General features: G+C 36.7%; 1 protein-coding gene across 3 annotated transcripts in view; it reads left to right on the top strand.

The window, feature by feature from the left end:
* The window catches only part of RAPGEF2 (Rap guanine nucleotide exchange factor 2), a 127489-nt gene that overhangs the window by 81788 nt on the left and 30981 nt on the right, over window positions 1-14720 (top strand). For all 3 annotated transcript variants that reach the window (XM_041427894.1, XM_041427895.1, XM_041427896.1), the window contains 5 exons: window positions 8268-8445; window positions 10142-10278; window positions 10830-10988; window positions 12579-12731; window positions 13105-13269. In XM_041427894.1, the coding sequence (XP_041283828.1) occupies window positions 8268-8445; window positions 10142-10278; window positions 10830-10988; window positions 12579-12731; window positions 13105-13269 (792 nt within the window). The remainder of the gene's footprint in view (window positions 1-8267; window positions 8446-10141; window positions 10279-10829; window positions 10989-12578; window positions 12732-13104; window positions 13270-14720) is intronic.

The raw sequence follows: 14720 nt of genomic DNA on the forward strand, positions 1-14720 counted from the left end.
GTGATGCCAACCTCACAGCAGTGCTTCCTCTCCTGGCCATCCTCAGAAAGTTGGGGAGGTTGAACTGGTGATGCTTTTTAAAGTTGTACTTCTGAGATGGCTTCGTCTTGTAAAGCTCTGTGCTGATCATTGGGCACAGTTTGAGTTTAGAGAAACTCTGAAATTGATCCAGAGTTTAAATCTAAATTGGAAAAATGTATAAAGTGAAATAAAATGAGGAATTATGCATTTCTCACTTGATTTTTATGGTTCTTGCAGTGTCGGAGGAGGAACTGTCCTGATAGGGAAGTGTACCAATTTGTTACTTTGAAAGGAAGGAATCAAATCCAATTAAAATATATTTCTATCAAAATAATCATAAAGTAGTGAGACCACTTCAACATGAAGTACTGTTAACTAGAAGAGCTGTAATGGTTTTTTTGAGATGCTTCTAAAATTGCAAATGTAGTCATTTAAACAAGAGGAAAAGCATATCTAAAAATACATAAAAGTTCAGCTGTGGTCATAGCTGAAGAATATAGTCTCTTTCAGGTGAATAAGCTTATAGGCTTCTTTTTTGTGAAAGAAGATAGGCTAAAAAAAGATCACAGTTCAATTTAGACAGTAATTACAATAATGCAAAGGTTTATTTTTGCAAAACTATCAAATTAGCTGAACACTTGAGGCATAGCATATGTCAATCAAGTAGGTTTGTCAGAATTTCTTCTGAAGACGGGATTACTTTGAGAAATGATTTAGGTTTATATTGTGAGAGTGAAGAAGATGGAAAATCAGTTTTGTTTTTCACGTCTTTTATAGATTTTCATTCCTTTCATTACAAAGATTTCCACTCTAACAGAGAAATAACAAATGCCTCTAGAGACACAGCTGTAGGTGGCAGGTAGTTACAGTCATACAGTTATTCTTGAGATAAGTTGGAAGTAAATTTTTTGCAGACTTTACGCAAGACATTCATAACTGTGAAAAAGATAATTGAATTTCTGTACAATTAAAAAAAAAACCAAAACAACCAAACAGCATAAAAGAGCTGAAGAAACCTCAGAAAAATACTTCTCTATGTAGTTGCCAACCTGGTCTATGACTCCTACTGGTTTCATTGGCAGTGTTGGAATCAACGTAATGGTTGGTGTCTGGAGAGAGTTAATGGTATACTGAAGTATTTATACAGACAAAATTTACTCTTTAAGTATCCTTTTAAACTGAATTTACAAACATAATGCATAATCCATTCTTAAAAATATTATCTAGTTTCTTAAATTAATCTGCAATTAATACCACATTTAAAGGTGACTTGGCACAGATTTATCAACAACTGTGTAATTGCACAATGTCAAAGTATGGCTAATAACCTATGTCCATATCTACATTCAGAAATATGACCATGTACTGTAGAATGCAACCTCATCTTTTTGTCTTAATACATATACTTGAAGGAATGTTTATTAATGAAATGGTAAATTCAGGTGTGGAAACTGATAAGATTCGTAAATTCTTGAATTTAATTTAATGGTGCCAAGTACTGTTTGCCTTGATTTCTCAAATTCTGGTAAATCATAAATTTCTGGCCTCAGTTGCAGTCATAAAATAATGTAATACAGCAATGTTAGGCTAGGTTAAAGTACTGCCAAAAAAAACCCCAAACCAAAATAAAATGGCTGTAATTTGACTCCTCTAGGGCCGAGTTAAGGATTAAAGAGAAATATTTTTTTAAACCAAGAGAGTGAATCAGTCATTCTCTCTCAATTGTTTGTGTTGTAATTCTCTCCCAAGTGAGTCTCCCAAGTTCAAAAACAGTAAACCATATCCATGTCAGCAACTTGTTTTTTTTTTTTTTGGCTTCAATTTGGTAAGTCTTAGGTGAAGCTCATGATCATTGTTCCTTTGATTCTTATTTTCTGTATATAATGGCATTTTTCTGTTCAGTGGGGTGGACTTCTGTTCATTATGGCTAAGTAGAAAGCAATGATTTAGAAAGATCATAATCTTGTATTGCAGTTGATAGAAAAAAAAAAGGTTTTAAAAATTAAACTGTTATTTAGATCATTACTGTTGAAATCCGAGGTAATATGTCATGTTTTGCATCCCGTAAGTATTAGTTCTGTAGCCTTAAGAGCAGCTGCTTCCAGTGAAAATATGTTCATGGCCTTTTAAGATTTTTTAAATAAATCATGAAGCTGAATCTTCAGATGCTTTCAGCATTGAACTGAGAATACTTCCTTTTAAATATTAATATGGTATCTAAATTTGTTTGTCAAACGTTGCACATGAAAGAACTTCTTTTAGGATAAGAAATACTTACCAAAATAAAATCAACCTTTGTGTTTACCCCACCCAAGTTTCAAAAACATATCAGGTGCCAGTTAGTAAGGTCCTTAAATACTGTTGTTTTTATTTTAGGAAATAAGTTCAAGTGACAAACTCTGTAGGGTGACTTGAGAGGAAGGGGATGCTGAATGTCAGTAGATCATGTGTTGCCTTGTATTTGCCAATAAAAATTCCTTGCTTCTGTCTTTTTTTGACTTGGCAAAGCAAGTCATTCACTGCTGCATCTCATGTGTGGCTGCTTGCTCTTGATTCCTAGGCTTAGTTAATGATTCTTAAATGAACAAATATGCCTGTTCCTATGTGCTCCTAAATGTTTCCTATACCTGCTAAATATATTACCAGATTAATGGGGGAGTGAGGAGATCTAAGCTAATGAACGTGTAGTATTCCCCCTCCCTGTTTTGGGAAGCATTGTTGTGTTGGCTCAGCTCTTTGCCAGCCTTTCTTTGCCTTATCCTGTCCTCAGACTGGTGGCTTCCTGCCATGCTTACGTGCCCTCAGTGCCTGCCCAGATACCACTGTCGGTACAGGAAACCAGGAACATCCTTTCTGAGACCCTCCCAGGATGTGTCTATTGCTTGGAAATTTTCAAGATGTCAGCTTTGTTTTCTCATGATTCTGATATGGCAGCTCCTAGAAGAAAGGTCTACCCGTCAGCAGCTCCTATCCTGAGTGAGACCAGTCTTTTGTCTCTCAAACCAGAGTCCATGCAGTCTGCCCTTTAGTCACTGTATGCAAAATAAAGACATTTTGCCTTAAGGTAAAGCCAGTCTTTTTGACTGTATCAGCTGCTGAAGTGCAGGGCTCTGGCTGATGCCAGAGTGGCTGGAACAGCTCAGGTAAATTGTCCTGTGGACTGCCACCCCTGCTTTTTCAACAAAGCCTTATGCAGTTCCTTATCACTCCTGTAAATTCAGGGTCTCCTAATCTGCTCTGTGACTTCCAAGTCCATGTTCTGTATGCCTGTGGTCCTGGCAGATGTTGCTCCGTTCTGAGAAGGAGGCAATCATTGGCAGTAAGGGGGGACCTTATTGTTCCTGGTGGGTTGTCTGCATTGCTACGCATTTCCATCTTCAGTGAGGAAAACTGCTCAGGCTGACTTCTGTGGCACGTGGGCTGCTGTGTTGTAGATTTTGGGGTAGATAATGAAAGAACAGATATGGAGAGCACTGTGAAAAGCTTGGACTGAAGGAGTTTTAAGGTATTGCATGGACATTTGCACTTGTGTCAATGTAGTATGAAAAAATAATGTTACGACGTTAGATTGTGTGTGATTTCTGTACATGTAATAATTGTAGTTGGTTGTAGTATGACTATTTAATAGACAAATACATATTATAGTTGCATGGATTGAATTTCATCTTAATTTATTGATATTGTAAACTTTTGCTCAGTCATCTGAAAGCTAATTTAAAATAAAGCCTCAGACATTATTTCTGTCTCTGTGGAGACACTGAATCCATTGTGTCTATATGACATGAGGGAATATTTCAAGCTAATGTGACTTCTGCAAGCCATTTAATGAGTCAGGTAGAGCCACTGTGCTTTGTATCAATATCAGCTTAAAAATTAGAAAGTAAAAGTGAGTAGTTTTGGTAATAGACATTCTTATTTTAATTTTTTAGTTCATTTTTTAGCCCTTAAACGACAGAACGACAGTGGTTGAAAAGTAGTGTAGAGATGGTGTTTTTGAGCTGAGAATGGCTTCTTTCTTTGTTACCTTTGTGGAATTGAAGGACTACACCAGGCAATGAACATATTTCTGGTTTGTGCAAGGAGTTTCTTCTGTTCATGCCTTTTTTTTTTGTTTTGTTTTGTTTTGTTTGTTTGTTTTGGTATTTCTTTTTGTACCTTTTTTTTCTCTTGCGTGTTTGGAGATTTTGGATTGTTGATTTTAGGTGGTAGCAATAGTTACAAGGGGAATTTAATGTTCACAGTGATAGAATGTTTCCTTAAACAAGCAATTAGAATAAAATTTTTAGAAAAGTAAAGGTTAAAATAGTCTGTTTGAAATACTAAGAAATCTGTCTGGTTACTTTTACAGGTTTTCTAGTTTTTTCTCTTTATGTTACCATCAGTTGGAAGTTTTTCTCAAACCAGTATAGAAAGAAAACCATGAAGGCCACTTAAAACAGAGCCAGTCATATAAGCAGCTCTCCAAGTCTTCCCACTTTGTTTCCCTTAGTAAGGGTGGGGTGTGTGTGACAAAGCAGTTGTTTCCCTGGAGTGAGGGCTACTTGGTTGCAATGAGATTGTCCTTAACCTCTTCTAATCGGTTTTCTCAAGAAACTCAAAAATTCAGTGGAGGAGGAGGAAGACAGGCAGTAAATGAAGTCATCTTCTTCAGCTGCTCGTGTAGTCCATCACCTCTCTCGTTATCTCATTGTCATGGTGCATCTAAAAAATCAAAGACCAGGAGAGCTGGGATTAACTGGTTTCCTCTCCTGCCAATCTGAAGTGACCAGAAGGGTCCACCACTCCCCAGTCTGACCTAGGGAGAATGAATGCTATTCTTCTTTTCTTAATCCTCCCCTTCTTCCTCATGTCAATCAAGAAACTAAAGGCTAACCAAGAACTTAGACAAGGCTTCTTTAAGTTTACATCTTTACCCTGGTTATTTGGCAGTATTTGCTTAATTAGCTGTTATCACTCAAATCTGGAAGTGTGTTTGGATTTCAAGATCCTCTGCAGCTGAAGCAACTAGTTTTTTATTGGTGCAGTATTAACCTTTATAGCCACTGCTTCAAATTGGTTAGATTCTCCTTATGTGTCAAATATGAAATACTACTGCAACTCAGGCTTGAAAACGTCTGTCTTAGTCTCTTAACTGTCATGTCGGTGATGTGACAAATAAAATATTAGGATGTCACTATTATGAGATTGCTTTGAAGCTTGAAAAATTTTCTCCACAGAAAATGGAAAGATGACATGAGAAGTTTGCTATCGCAGTTGGTATTCAGACTGTGGAGAGACATTGTTTTGTACTTCAGGCTGCAACCAACATTTTTCTTGCATACAATCTTTTCAGATTTATTTAAGTGAAACTAATGTCTCTTACTGCCTAAGAACCGAAGTACAACACACACCCAAGAATGGCAATTCTGAGGTGTATTTCATCCTTGATTACATGCCCTGAGAAGATGTAAGCCTCATGATTGACTGTAGTACAAATTCTATTGGATATTCATCTTGTATTTGGGTTTTTGGTGGCTGTGGCTCATATGGAATCCCCTACGCCCAGAGGAGCACATGGGGGTTTCCCCTTTAATCTTAGACAGATGCAAGGCTATTGCTTAGTAACCAAGGGTTCCTGTGCTGACATGATTGGTTTTTCCTCACACAGAAGGGGATACAAAAGCACTCAGAATAGTTGGGTCATGAAGTTTAATGTCTCAGCAAGAGGACCTTGAATACTTGACATCATACATGCTGCTACTAAACCTAAAAAAGCTATTTGCGATGTATAAACACAAGGACCCTAAAGGTTTTGTTAGTTTTCTGGTTTGGTTTTTTTTTTGGTTGTTTTGTTTGTGGGTTTGGGATGGAGGAGTTGGGTTTGTTTGGTTTTTTGTCATGCAGAAAGGCTACATTTGTCTTTCTTTGCTATCTTTTGCATGATCATAGAAATTTTGGAAAGTTGATTGAAAACATGTATTTTTTTTTTTTTCTGAAGGTGTTTTTAAAGGTGTCCTAAATTAACAAACTTTCTTATTACTTTATGGATTATTGCATTCAATGATGAGCTTCTTTGTTGCAATGGTTTGGGTTTTTTGATAGGAAATTAGAAGTAGTTGCCTTCCATGCACCAATAACCTCAGTTGTCAAAAAAAAAAAAGAAACAGTGAATGTAAATTGTGATCATCTTTGGCAAATCTTGTATCCTTTAGTAGTATTTGTAAAGTGTTTCCTGAGTCCAATGTTAGATTTAATTCAGTGTGATAATTTGTTTTAAATAGCATCGACTCTTCTTGATAATAGAGCTTCAAGAGTTTTCCAGTTCTGTTTAATTTAAGACAGTAAAATAACATATCTTTTAATAATCAGATGTTTTACAATAGGTGGAAGTTTCTTGTCTATGTTAGCATTGTGTGACTAAATTGAGTTCTGCATTAATTTTGCTAACGTGCTTTTGAGAGAGCTTAATCTGGGTAGGTAGGAGGGGCACTTGTTAGTGATGGGAAGGTTTGCAAAATGGACTGTGAATCAGTCCCACTGTCACTGGAATTGTCACTGCTGGAGACTTCAGATACTGACAGATTGGTGTCATAAGCTGTGTGTCTACTGACTCATCACCACTAATTTTTCCACCAGTCACTTTTGATGAAGGCTATTTTGAAAGAGTAGTTATAGCAGCTGTTTCAAATGTATCACAGGGAATGTGCATGTTAAACACAGTAAGACTCTCATAAAAATACTGCTATCTTTGCTATGTTTTGGGATTTGTTTCTATGCCAGTAACATCTTTCCTTATCCTGGTTAAAAAATGAGCATCATTTTTTCTTGCCAAGTCAAAACCAAAAAAGCCACTAAAATCCAAAATGAACAACAACAATGAAAAAAAACCCAACCCAAAACCACAAAGTAAGAATAATTCAAATTTTACATAGATGCTGTTATCATGCTTTTTTATATTAACAAGGCCCAGTTACAGAGGTTGTGTTGTGCTGTAGGACAGAGGCATTTAAGACTCTCACTAGCTGCCCCTGATCCATCTCCAGCCATATGCTGCTGTTCATGAGGTGGCTGTGTATAGTGGCATTAAAGTGACAGATGTCAGCCACAGATAGGGAGGCAGGAATAGGGGAGATGATTCTACAAAATTACCAATGCAATTTCTCTTACCTTCCCTGTGCTTAGAGAGTGACCTAGTTTTGTGGGTTGTCTTTTTCACCAGTCTGAGATAGATTGATGAAACAAGCTTCAGTAGGTGTGTTCGTCCCGTGTAGTATTTTTAAAGTAGATGTGAAAGCATTGTGTGCTCCCAGAGTGTCAGAAACAAACCATCCCTTTAAGGCCTGTGAAACTGGGATTTCTCAAGCCATGGCTTAAAACTTGCTCATTAGGAGCTTGCATTTCTTTAAAAATTGTCATAGCTAAGCCTTGGCAGCTGCCATGGTATTAAATCAGGTTCTGAGAAAAAGCAGCTGTATAAGCCATGACAGACAAATGTTTGTGGGATTTATTAAAGTGTTCAGTCTTCAAACTTGATCATTAAAATATATTTACCTTTAGGTGCTGTACTAATGACCTCAAGCTATATCTGAACTACATTTTCATTCATTTTAATACAATTCAGGGGAGGTGAAGTTTGACAGATATTCTGGGTAGTCCATCTATTGTGTTTAAGCAATGACTTTGCGTTTTTTCTGCATCTGTAATTTCTTAGGCAGTTTGTCAGCAAATGAAAGCCATATTTAACCATGTTCAACTGGAATTGTAAAAGAAAAATACAATCCTAGGTGACTGAGAGACAGAAAAATTCCTGTAGCATTTTGATGCTGTTCTCATTTCCCCAAACTGTCTGTTTAAAATTATGTTGTTTTCCTTTCTGAAAATGTAAATTTGGGGTGAGCACAGAAATTGTCAAATGAGAACTGTTTATTGAAAAAAATTATATTCAGCTAACAGTCCAAGACATTGTTGCTTGAAATGTAATAGCCTTCAATCCCCCCAAGACCCACAGATTAAGTAATATCTGTTGAATCCTTTGTTTGTGTGACTGATTAAAACAAATGTTAAAAGTCTTATTTAAACACAGTGGGTTTGGATTGATAAATTGTTAATTGTTTTTAAAAGATATATAAGAAAAAAAGCAATATAAAATATTGAATAAATTTGGGTCATGTGCTAGATGATAGAATTCATCTCTGTACATTTAACCAGAAAACTGCAGCAGTAAAGAACATATTTGAATGTTTTTTAATTGTTTATGCACTAATTAGGCTACAGAAAGTGAGGCTGGTGATATGGATCTCAGTGGATTGCCAGAGACAGCAGTGGATTCTGAGGATGATGATGATGAAGAAGACATTGAAAGGGCATCAGATCCTTTGATGAGTAGGGATATTGTAAGAGACTGCTTGGAAAAAGACCCAATAGACAGGACAGATGATGACATTGGTAAGTATTGCAATGTAGTAAAATATTGTCAAACATGTTCTCTTCTTCACATCCAAAAACTTAATTTTTGAGCTTGCTGTTTTGTTTTAATCATTGGCCTTTGTAGTTGGTAAGTTTAGTGTTTATTATTATTGGTTTTTATATAAGTGTATATATAATGTGAACAAGTAAGGAAAACACATAATGTGGGTGAAACTATTACTTGCTGGTCCTTTTGATCTCAAGCTTCAGCTTCTAATGGATATCAGAACAGGTTTATGAAGGAGATGTCATTGAAATCTGGAAAACAGACAGAACCTTGGCAAAGGTGACATTAATGTCAGCACTGCTTCTCACAGTATATTTTTAATTGTCACTTGTGACATTGTGACTTGACATTTGCTGCAAACATTGCAGCCTTTAAAACCTTAACATAAATGTGCATCTAATCAAACTAATTTGCTATGTTAACATACAAGTAAACACATTGAAAGCAAAACAGAACTAGAACCCAAATTTTAATCTAATCTGTTTCACTGGGGGAGATATTTTTCTTTTATTGAAGTATGACTAAATGATGATTAAGGTTGATTATCAGATGATTAAGGGACTAGAGCATCTCTTATGCAAGGAAGGTCTAAGTGAGCTTGGGGCTGTTCAGCCTGGAGGAGGCTCAGGGGATCTCATTAATGTATAGAAATACCCTGGGTTGAGGGTGTAAAGATGATGGAGCCAGAGTCTTCTCAGTAGTGCCCAGTGAGAGGACAAAGGGCACAAACTAAAACACAGGAGGCTCCATTAGAACACTAGGAAATGCTTTTTTTTTTCTACTATGACTGAGCACTGCGAGAGGTTGTCCAGAGAGGTGTTAGTATTCCTCCTTGAAGATATTCAGAAGATGTTTGGATGTGTTCTTGGGAAACTGATGGTAGATGGCTCTGCTTGAGCAGGCAGGTTTGACCAGGTGACTTCTGGAGGTCCCTTTTAACCACAATATTTCTGTGATTCAGAGTAAATTAAAAATTAGAGAAAAGATGGGGTCCTATTGAACTCTTTCAATAGACATTTTAGATCAATCTGGATGCAGAAATATTTTTAGGGCACATAATCACTTGGCAGGACTGCTAAAATTAAGTTCTGTAGTTATGAACAGCATAAAAAATGAAAATACAGGAAGCTCACTGTTGAGTACAAGTGCAACTCAAGTGCATGTAGAAGACAGAGCAGCAGTAGTCATCTTTAAGACAGTAATCCTGTCTGGTCCATCTGAGACGACCTTTGTGAAACCACCTGACAATGATCAAGTACAATTTACTGTTAAGCCTAGACTAGGAGGTGTTGGCTTTACCAAACAACTTGCTCAGTTTTGTGAAATTTGTCTTGCCGTGTTTTATATTGTTCTAGTCACAATGAAATTATTGCCCTGACTGGAGTATTAAAAATATTATTGGTTGTATTCAGAGCTCTTGGTTACATTACAATCCTTCCGTTATGCTGACTTTTACTTTGCAGGGTTTCTATTGATGATATGACCAGCCAGTCTGTGTCTACAAAATACCCAGTAATTAAAACAGGCCACTGTACATGATTTATTAGTATACAGAAACGATTGTGCAGCAGTTTAGCTTAAGCAGCCTCAGGCATCTTGCTGAAGAACTGTCTTTACTGTGCTTTGTTGTTTTGACATGCACGACTCAGTGGGCTTTTTCTTCTTCAGAACAACTACTGGAATTCATGCATCAATTGCCTGCTTTTGCCAACATGACAATGTCAGTGAGGAGAGAACTCTGTGCTGTAATGGTGTTTGCTGTTGTGGAGAGAGCAGGAACTATTGTACTAAACGATGGGGAAGAGGTCAGTAGAAGTTGCTTTTGACTCTCCTATTATACCAAACATCCCAGATTCCACACAGTTAAGGTCCTCTTTTTTTTCTGTAAAAAAAAAAAAAAAAAAGAGAGAAAAAAAAAAAAGAGAAAAAAAAAGCAACATTCAGGTAAATCAGAACTCTTTTTGTTCTGGATTTTCTGAAAACTTTTGTTTAGGCATTCATACATTTCTTAAGCAGTAAAAACAGAAAACATTCTCTGTACTGTATGAAATGCTTCCTGCCTATTTGAACTCATCTGGGGACTTTATTTCTGTATTCAAGCGCTGTTTTAAAACTTCCTCTATTTTTTTTTTCACAGTCTTAAATTACCTCTTAATACTAAAGATGAACTTAAGATCCCAGTTTTCTTGAGCTGGAAATAGCTGTACATTTAAGGAAAATGAGCTTGTAAAATTTTTAATAGGTACTAGAAAATAACTTGTGCTTTAGAACAATTGTGAGAGTTGTATTTATATAGTATGATATTAAAATATTAAGTGATTTGGTCTTCATGTATCCTGCAATGTTTGATTTGTAGCTGGATTCCTGGTCAGTCATTTTGAATGGCTCTGTGGAGGTGACATACCCTGATGGAAGAACAGAGATATTGTGCATGGGGAATAGTTTTGGTGTTTCCCCCACCATGGAAAAGGAATATATGAAAGGAGTGATGAGAACCAAAGTGGATGACTGCCAGGTAGAGTGTCTATGGTACATGCAAATTCACACCCACACAGGTGAAGTGCAACTCAATAATTAGACCCAGTTATATTTTAAACTGAATATATGTAAAATATCCAGTGGGTAACCCTGGACAGTAGTTGGGCAATATGGCTCCTGCATACCCAAAGTCTGGGAAATTGAGTTATCTTTATTTGGGTAAAGTATCATTTTGCATGAAGGTGTTTCTCTACATGCTTTTTCCAGAAGGTGAGGGCCACCAGCCATACATCCATTGCTTCCAGTGTTCCTTAGTAGGATCTCAAGGTCCATTAGCCATGACAGGCTCCTTCCCTTCTGCATCTAATAGCCATTCTTCCTTACTCAACTCAGTTACTGAATATCAGAGTAATACAAACTTTATCTCCTGTGGTTTGAGTGAAAGATCTAGTTTTGGCTAATCTGACCTTTCAAAGGAAAAGCCTTGATGTTTACTGTAATACAAGCAGTCAGATGTAAAGAATGCTTTTCATGGCATAAAACTACGGGCTGAATCTGATTATGTGGTTGCTATTTGCTTATTCCCATCCAGAAAATTATAGCAGAGCCATGAGTGAATTAAGCATTTTGCTTGGTCCTGATGGCTAATTAGCTTCCAGTAATGACCTTTGAAAGGAGTGAAAATATGGGTTAATAGAGTCACCTGGTTTAGCTTGCCCATCTAACTCCCAAAATGTGCATAAATGGTTTCTTGTTAGGGTAATGTTTTCAGCAAATCCAAACTGTGGGACTTCTGTTTCAGCTACTACTAGCTGCTGGAAAAATGAAATGTTGTGTAAATGAATTTAAAGAGAAAATACTGTCTCTGATTCTTATGCCCTTGTCCTAAGTATGTACGTGAGGATTTAACAACTTTTCAACCATAAGAAACACTGTTCCTCTCAGTTAAATACCCCAAATTCATATAATAAGGCAGTTTAATCTTGTTCCCCAAAGAGACAAGTGTATAACAATTTGTGTACAATGTAGTCTTTTTCCAATTTGTTAGGGTTGGTCTTAATTAAATTTGTACGGTGTAGGTATTAGGAACATTCCAAAGATATTTATTCTTGGCTGAACTGATGATTGTAGAAAATGATTTTGCTGCTGTATGCTTTAAGCCAAGAAGTAATTTCTTTCTTCGTGCCTGCACTAATTAATTGAATAAATGTTATTTTTCTACTAATTGACTTCAATAAAATAGCTATAAAAAAAGATTATTTACCAAAACAAGAGGCACAAAAAATAAAAGCTGGGTTTTTACGTAACTCTTCTAAACACCACAAAAGAGCTGGGCTTCATCTGCAGCAGTGGGCAGGTCAAAGCAGCTGAATGGAAATGGCTGGGAATACTAAATCATATTGCTCTGATGGATCTTGGTCTCCTCTAACTGCAGGGTTGTAGTGGCAGCATGTGCCTGTCTGTTCATCTGCTTGCTACAGCTGAACTGTTGGAAAGACAAAAACTGTTGGAAAGGCTCACTGCAAGCTGAGGAGCTACTTTATCTTGTCTGTTGATTGAGTACTTGCACCTTAAGTCTAAATGCTCTTCTGAAGATGTAACCTTTTAACACTGGTGTGCTTTCCAGTTTGTTTGCATAGCCCAGCAAGACTATTGCCGCATCCTCAACCAAGTGGAAAAGAACATGCAGAAGGTAGAAGAGGAAGGGGAGATTGTGATGGTGAAGGAGCACAGGGAGCTTGACCGCACTGGAACGAGAAAAGGCCACATTGTCATCAAGGTAAATGGAAAAGAGAGAGTCTCTTGAAAAAATCTGTGTTCTGTAAACCTCTTAACTTGGCAAGTTAGGTCCAGGATCAGCTGAGATATATATTGTAGAAGTAAATATTTGAAAATGGACTGTTAATATTTCTAGATTTTTAAAAATAATTATGCATGCTGATAGGTGGTTTCTGTAGAGATTAATTACATAATTTTTTTTTTTTTTACATTTCTTAACACAGTGGTCAAGCTGTTATGTTTGCTTAGCACATCAGTTAGTGGATGGCAGTATTTCTGGTGTGATGAGTCTTCAGTATGTTACAAGAAAACAAATTTGCATGTGTTGAAAATGTGTTAATAACTATGATTTTTAAATTTTTTGCTTTCAATAGGGGACAGCTGAAAGGTTAACAATGCATTTGGTGGAAGAGCACTCTGTGGTAGACCCAACATTTATAGAAGACTTCCTGTTGACGTATAGGACCTTTCTTTCCAGCCCAATGGAAGTGGGCAAGAAGTTGTTGGAGTGGTTCAATGACCCCAGCCTCAGGGATAAGGTGAAAATCTCCTGAATCATGTATTGTTACCATTTGCGTTAAAATATAAGCAATAAGAATAAAATATGCTTTAGAGAGAATGACTAAATTGCATAAGATAACAAATAGCTGGTGACATATTTTAATGGCTGAATATATGGCTAAAACTAAGAACATTTTTTTCCTTATTTTATTTAAATATTGCTGTGTTCGTGCAAGGTAAATTTCCCATGCTTTACCTTGCTGTGTTTTTACAACTTAGTTGCTTGCAGGTATACAGGAAGCTTTTTTTCCAATTGTGAGTATTTTTATTTAATGTAATTCAGTAGAATTTTATTGTGTCTCCAAGTTTGAGCATATAATAAGTTTTGTGTTTTCTGTACATATTGTTAGTTAATTCAGTGTGGCAAACGTGATTTTTTTAAAAAAGGAGAATAGAATATTCATGCATTGTTAAGAACCTGTTGTGCTTTATGTAGCATTAAAAAAAAAGTCACCAAGCCCAACCCAAACACAAGAAAGCAATCAGAAATATTCCCTAAACAAAATTTCCATGATGGAAGAATAAGGTACATACGGTTTTGGCACACTGTCCATTGAGGCTTTATCATCCTTCAAACTGTATTTCTTTATTTCCTCTTGTATGCAACTTCCTCTTAATTTAAAAAATTCTAAAAATTTCCAGATATTTGTAAATTTAAAACCATGGGAATTATATTAGTACAGTGAAAGTGAAATTTGGTTTTCAGCTTTTATTTAAATCTGGTATTTCTTCCAGAAATGTGTAGCTGTGCCTTGAAGGAAGGATCTTATATATGACAGAGGGTAGGCTTTGCAGCTAATACTGTTCAGAGCTATAATATTGGAGTTCACCTTTACAGTTATGTTGCTTGTCCTACAATGGACAATCTCCTCAACCTCTAAAAGCGTGAGCCAGCGCAGTTGCTTGTATCACTCTGAGCACAGAACAGCTCTTTGTTCTGCTGCCTCATAACCAGCCTTTTCTGACCTCCTGCAGCACTGACAGAAAGGCAAGAGGCAGAGAACAGCTTGGGACAAGTGGAGATAAACAAGTAGGGAACAAGGAATCTGGAAGATTTTGGCTGTTTTGTACTGGGTGCTGATAGGCAGTAAAGGGAGTGAAAGGGGTGAGTAAAACTTCCTGGGGATGATGAGTACTCAGAAGCATTCAGAGTGGGACACTGGACATCCAGCCCTAGCAATGATTTTGCCCTGCAGCAAGTTACTTGATTTTACAGCTTTAATCCTCTTTTAATGCTGTTCCTAATTTGTGACACAAGTAATGGCATTCCTCTGGAAGTCAGCATTCAACTCCTCCCAGCTCAGTGTCCTCTGAGTGTAGATGAGTTAAGTCCCAACTTTAAAAGTTTGGACAGGTTACTGCAGTGAACCTGTCACTGCAGTAGTTTAAAATACATTGCGTGGTACAGCTTGCAACTTCCCAGACAATT

The sequence above is a fragment of the Onychostruthus taczanowskii genome, unplaced genomic scaffold, assembly GCF_017590055.1.
Source record: "Onychostruthus taczanowskii isolate IOZ18803 unplaced genomic scaffold, ASM1759005v1 scaffold12, whole genome shotgun sequence".
In the NCBI taxonomy this organism is placed as follows: Eukaryota; Metazoa; Chordata; class Aves; order Passeriformes; family Passeridae; genus Onychostruthus; species Onychostruthus taczanowskii.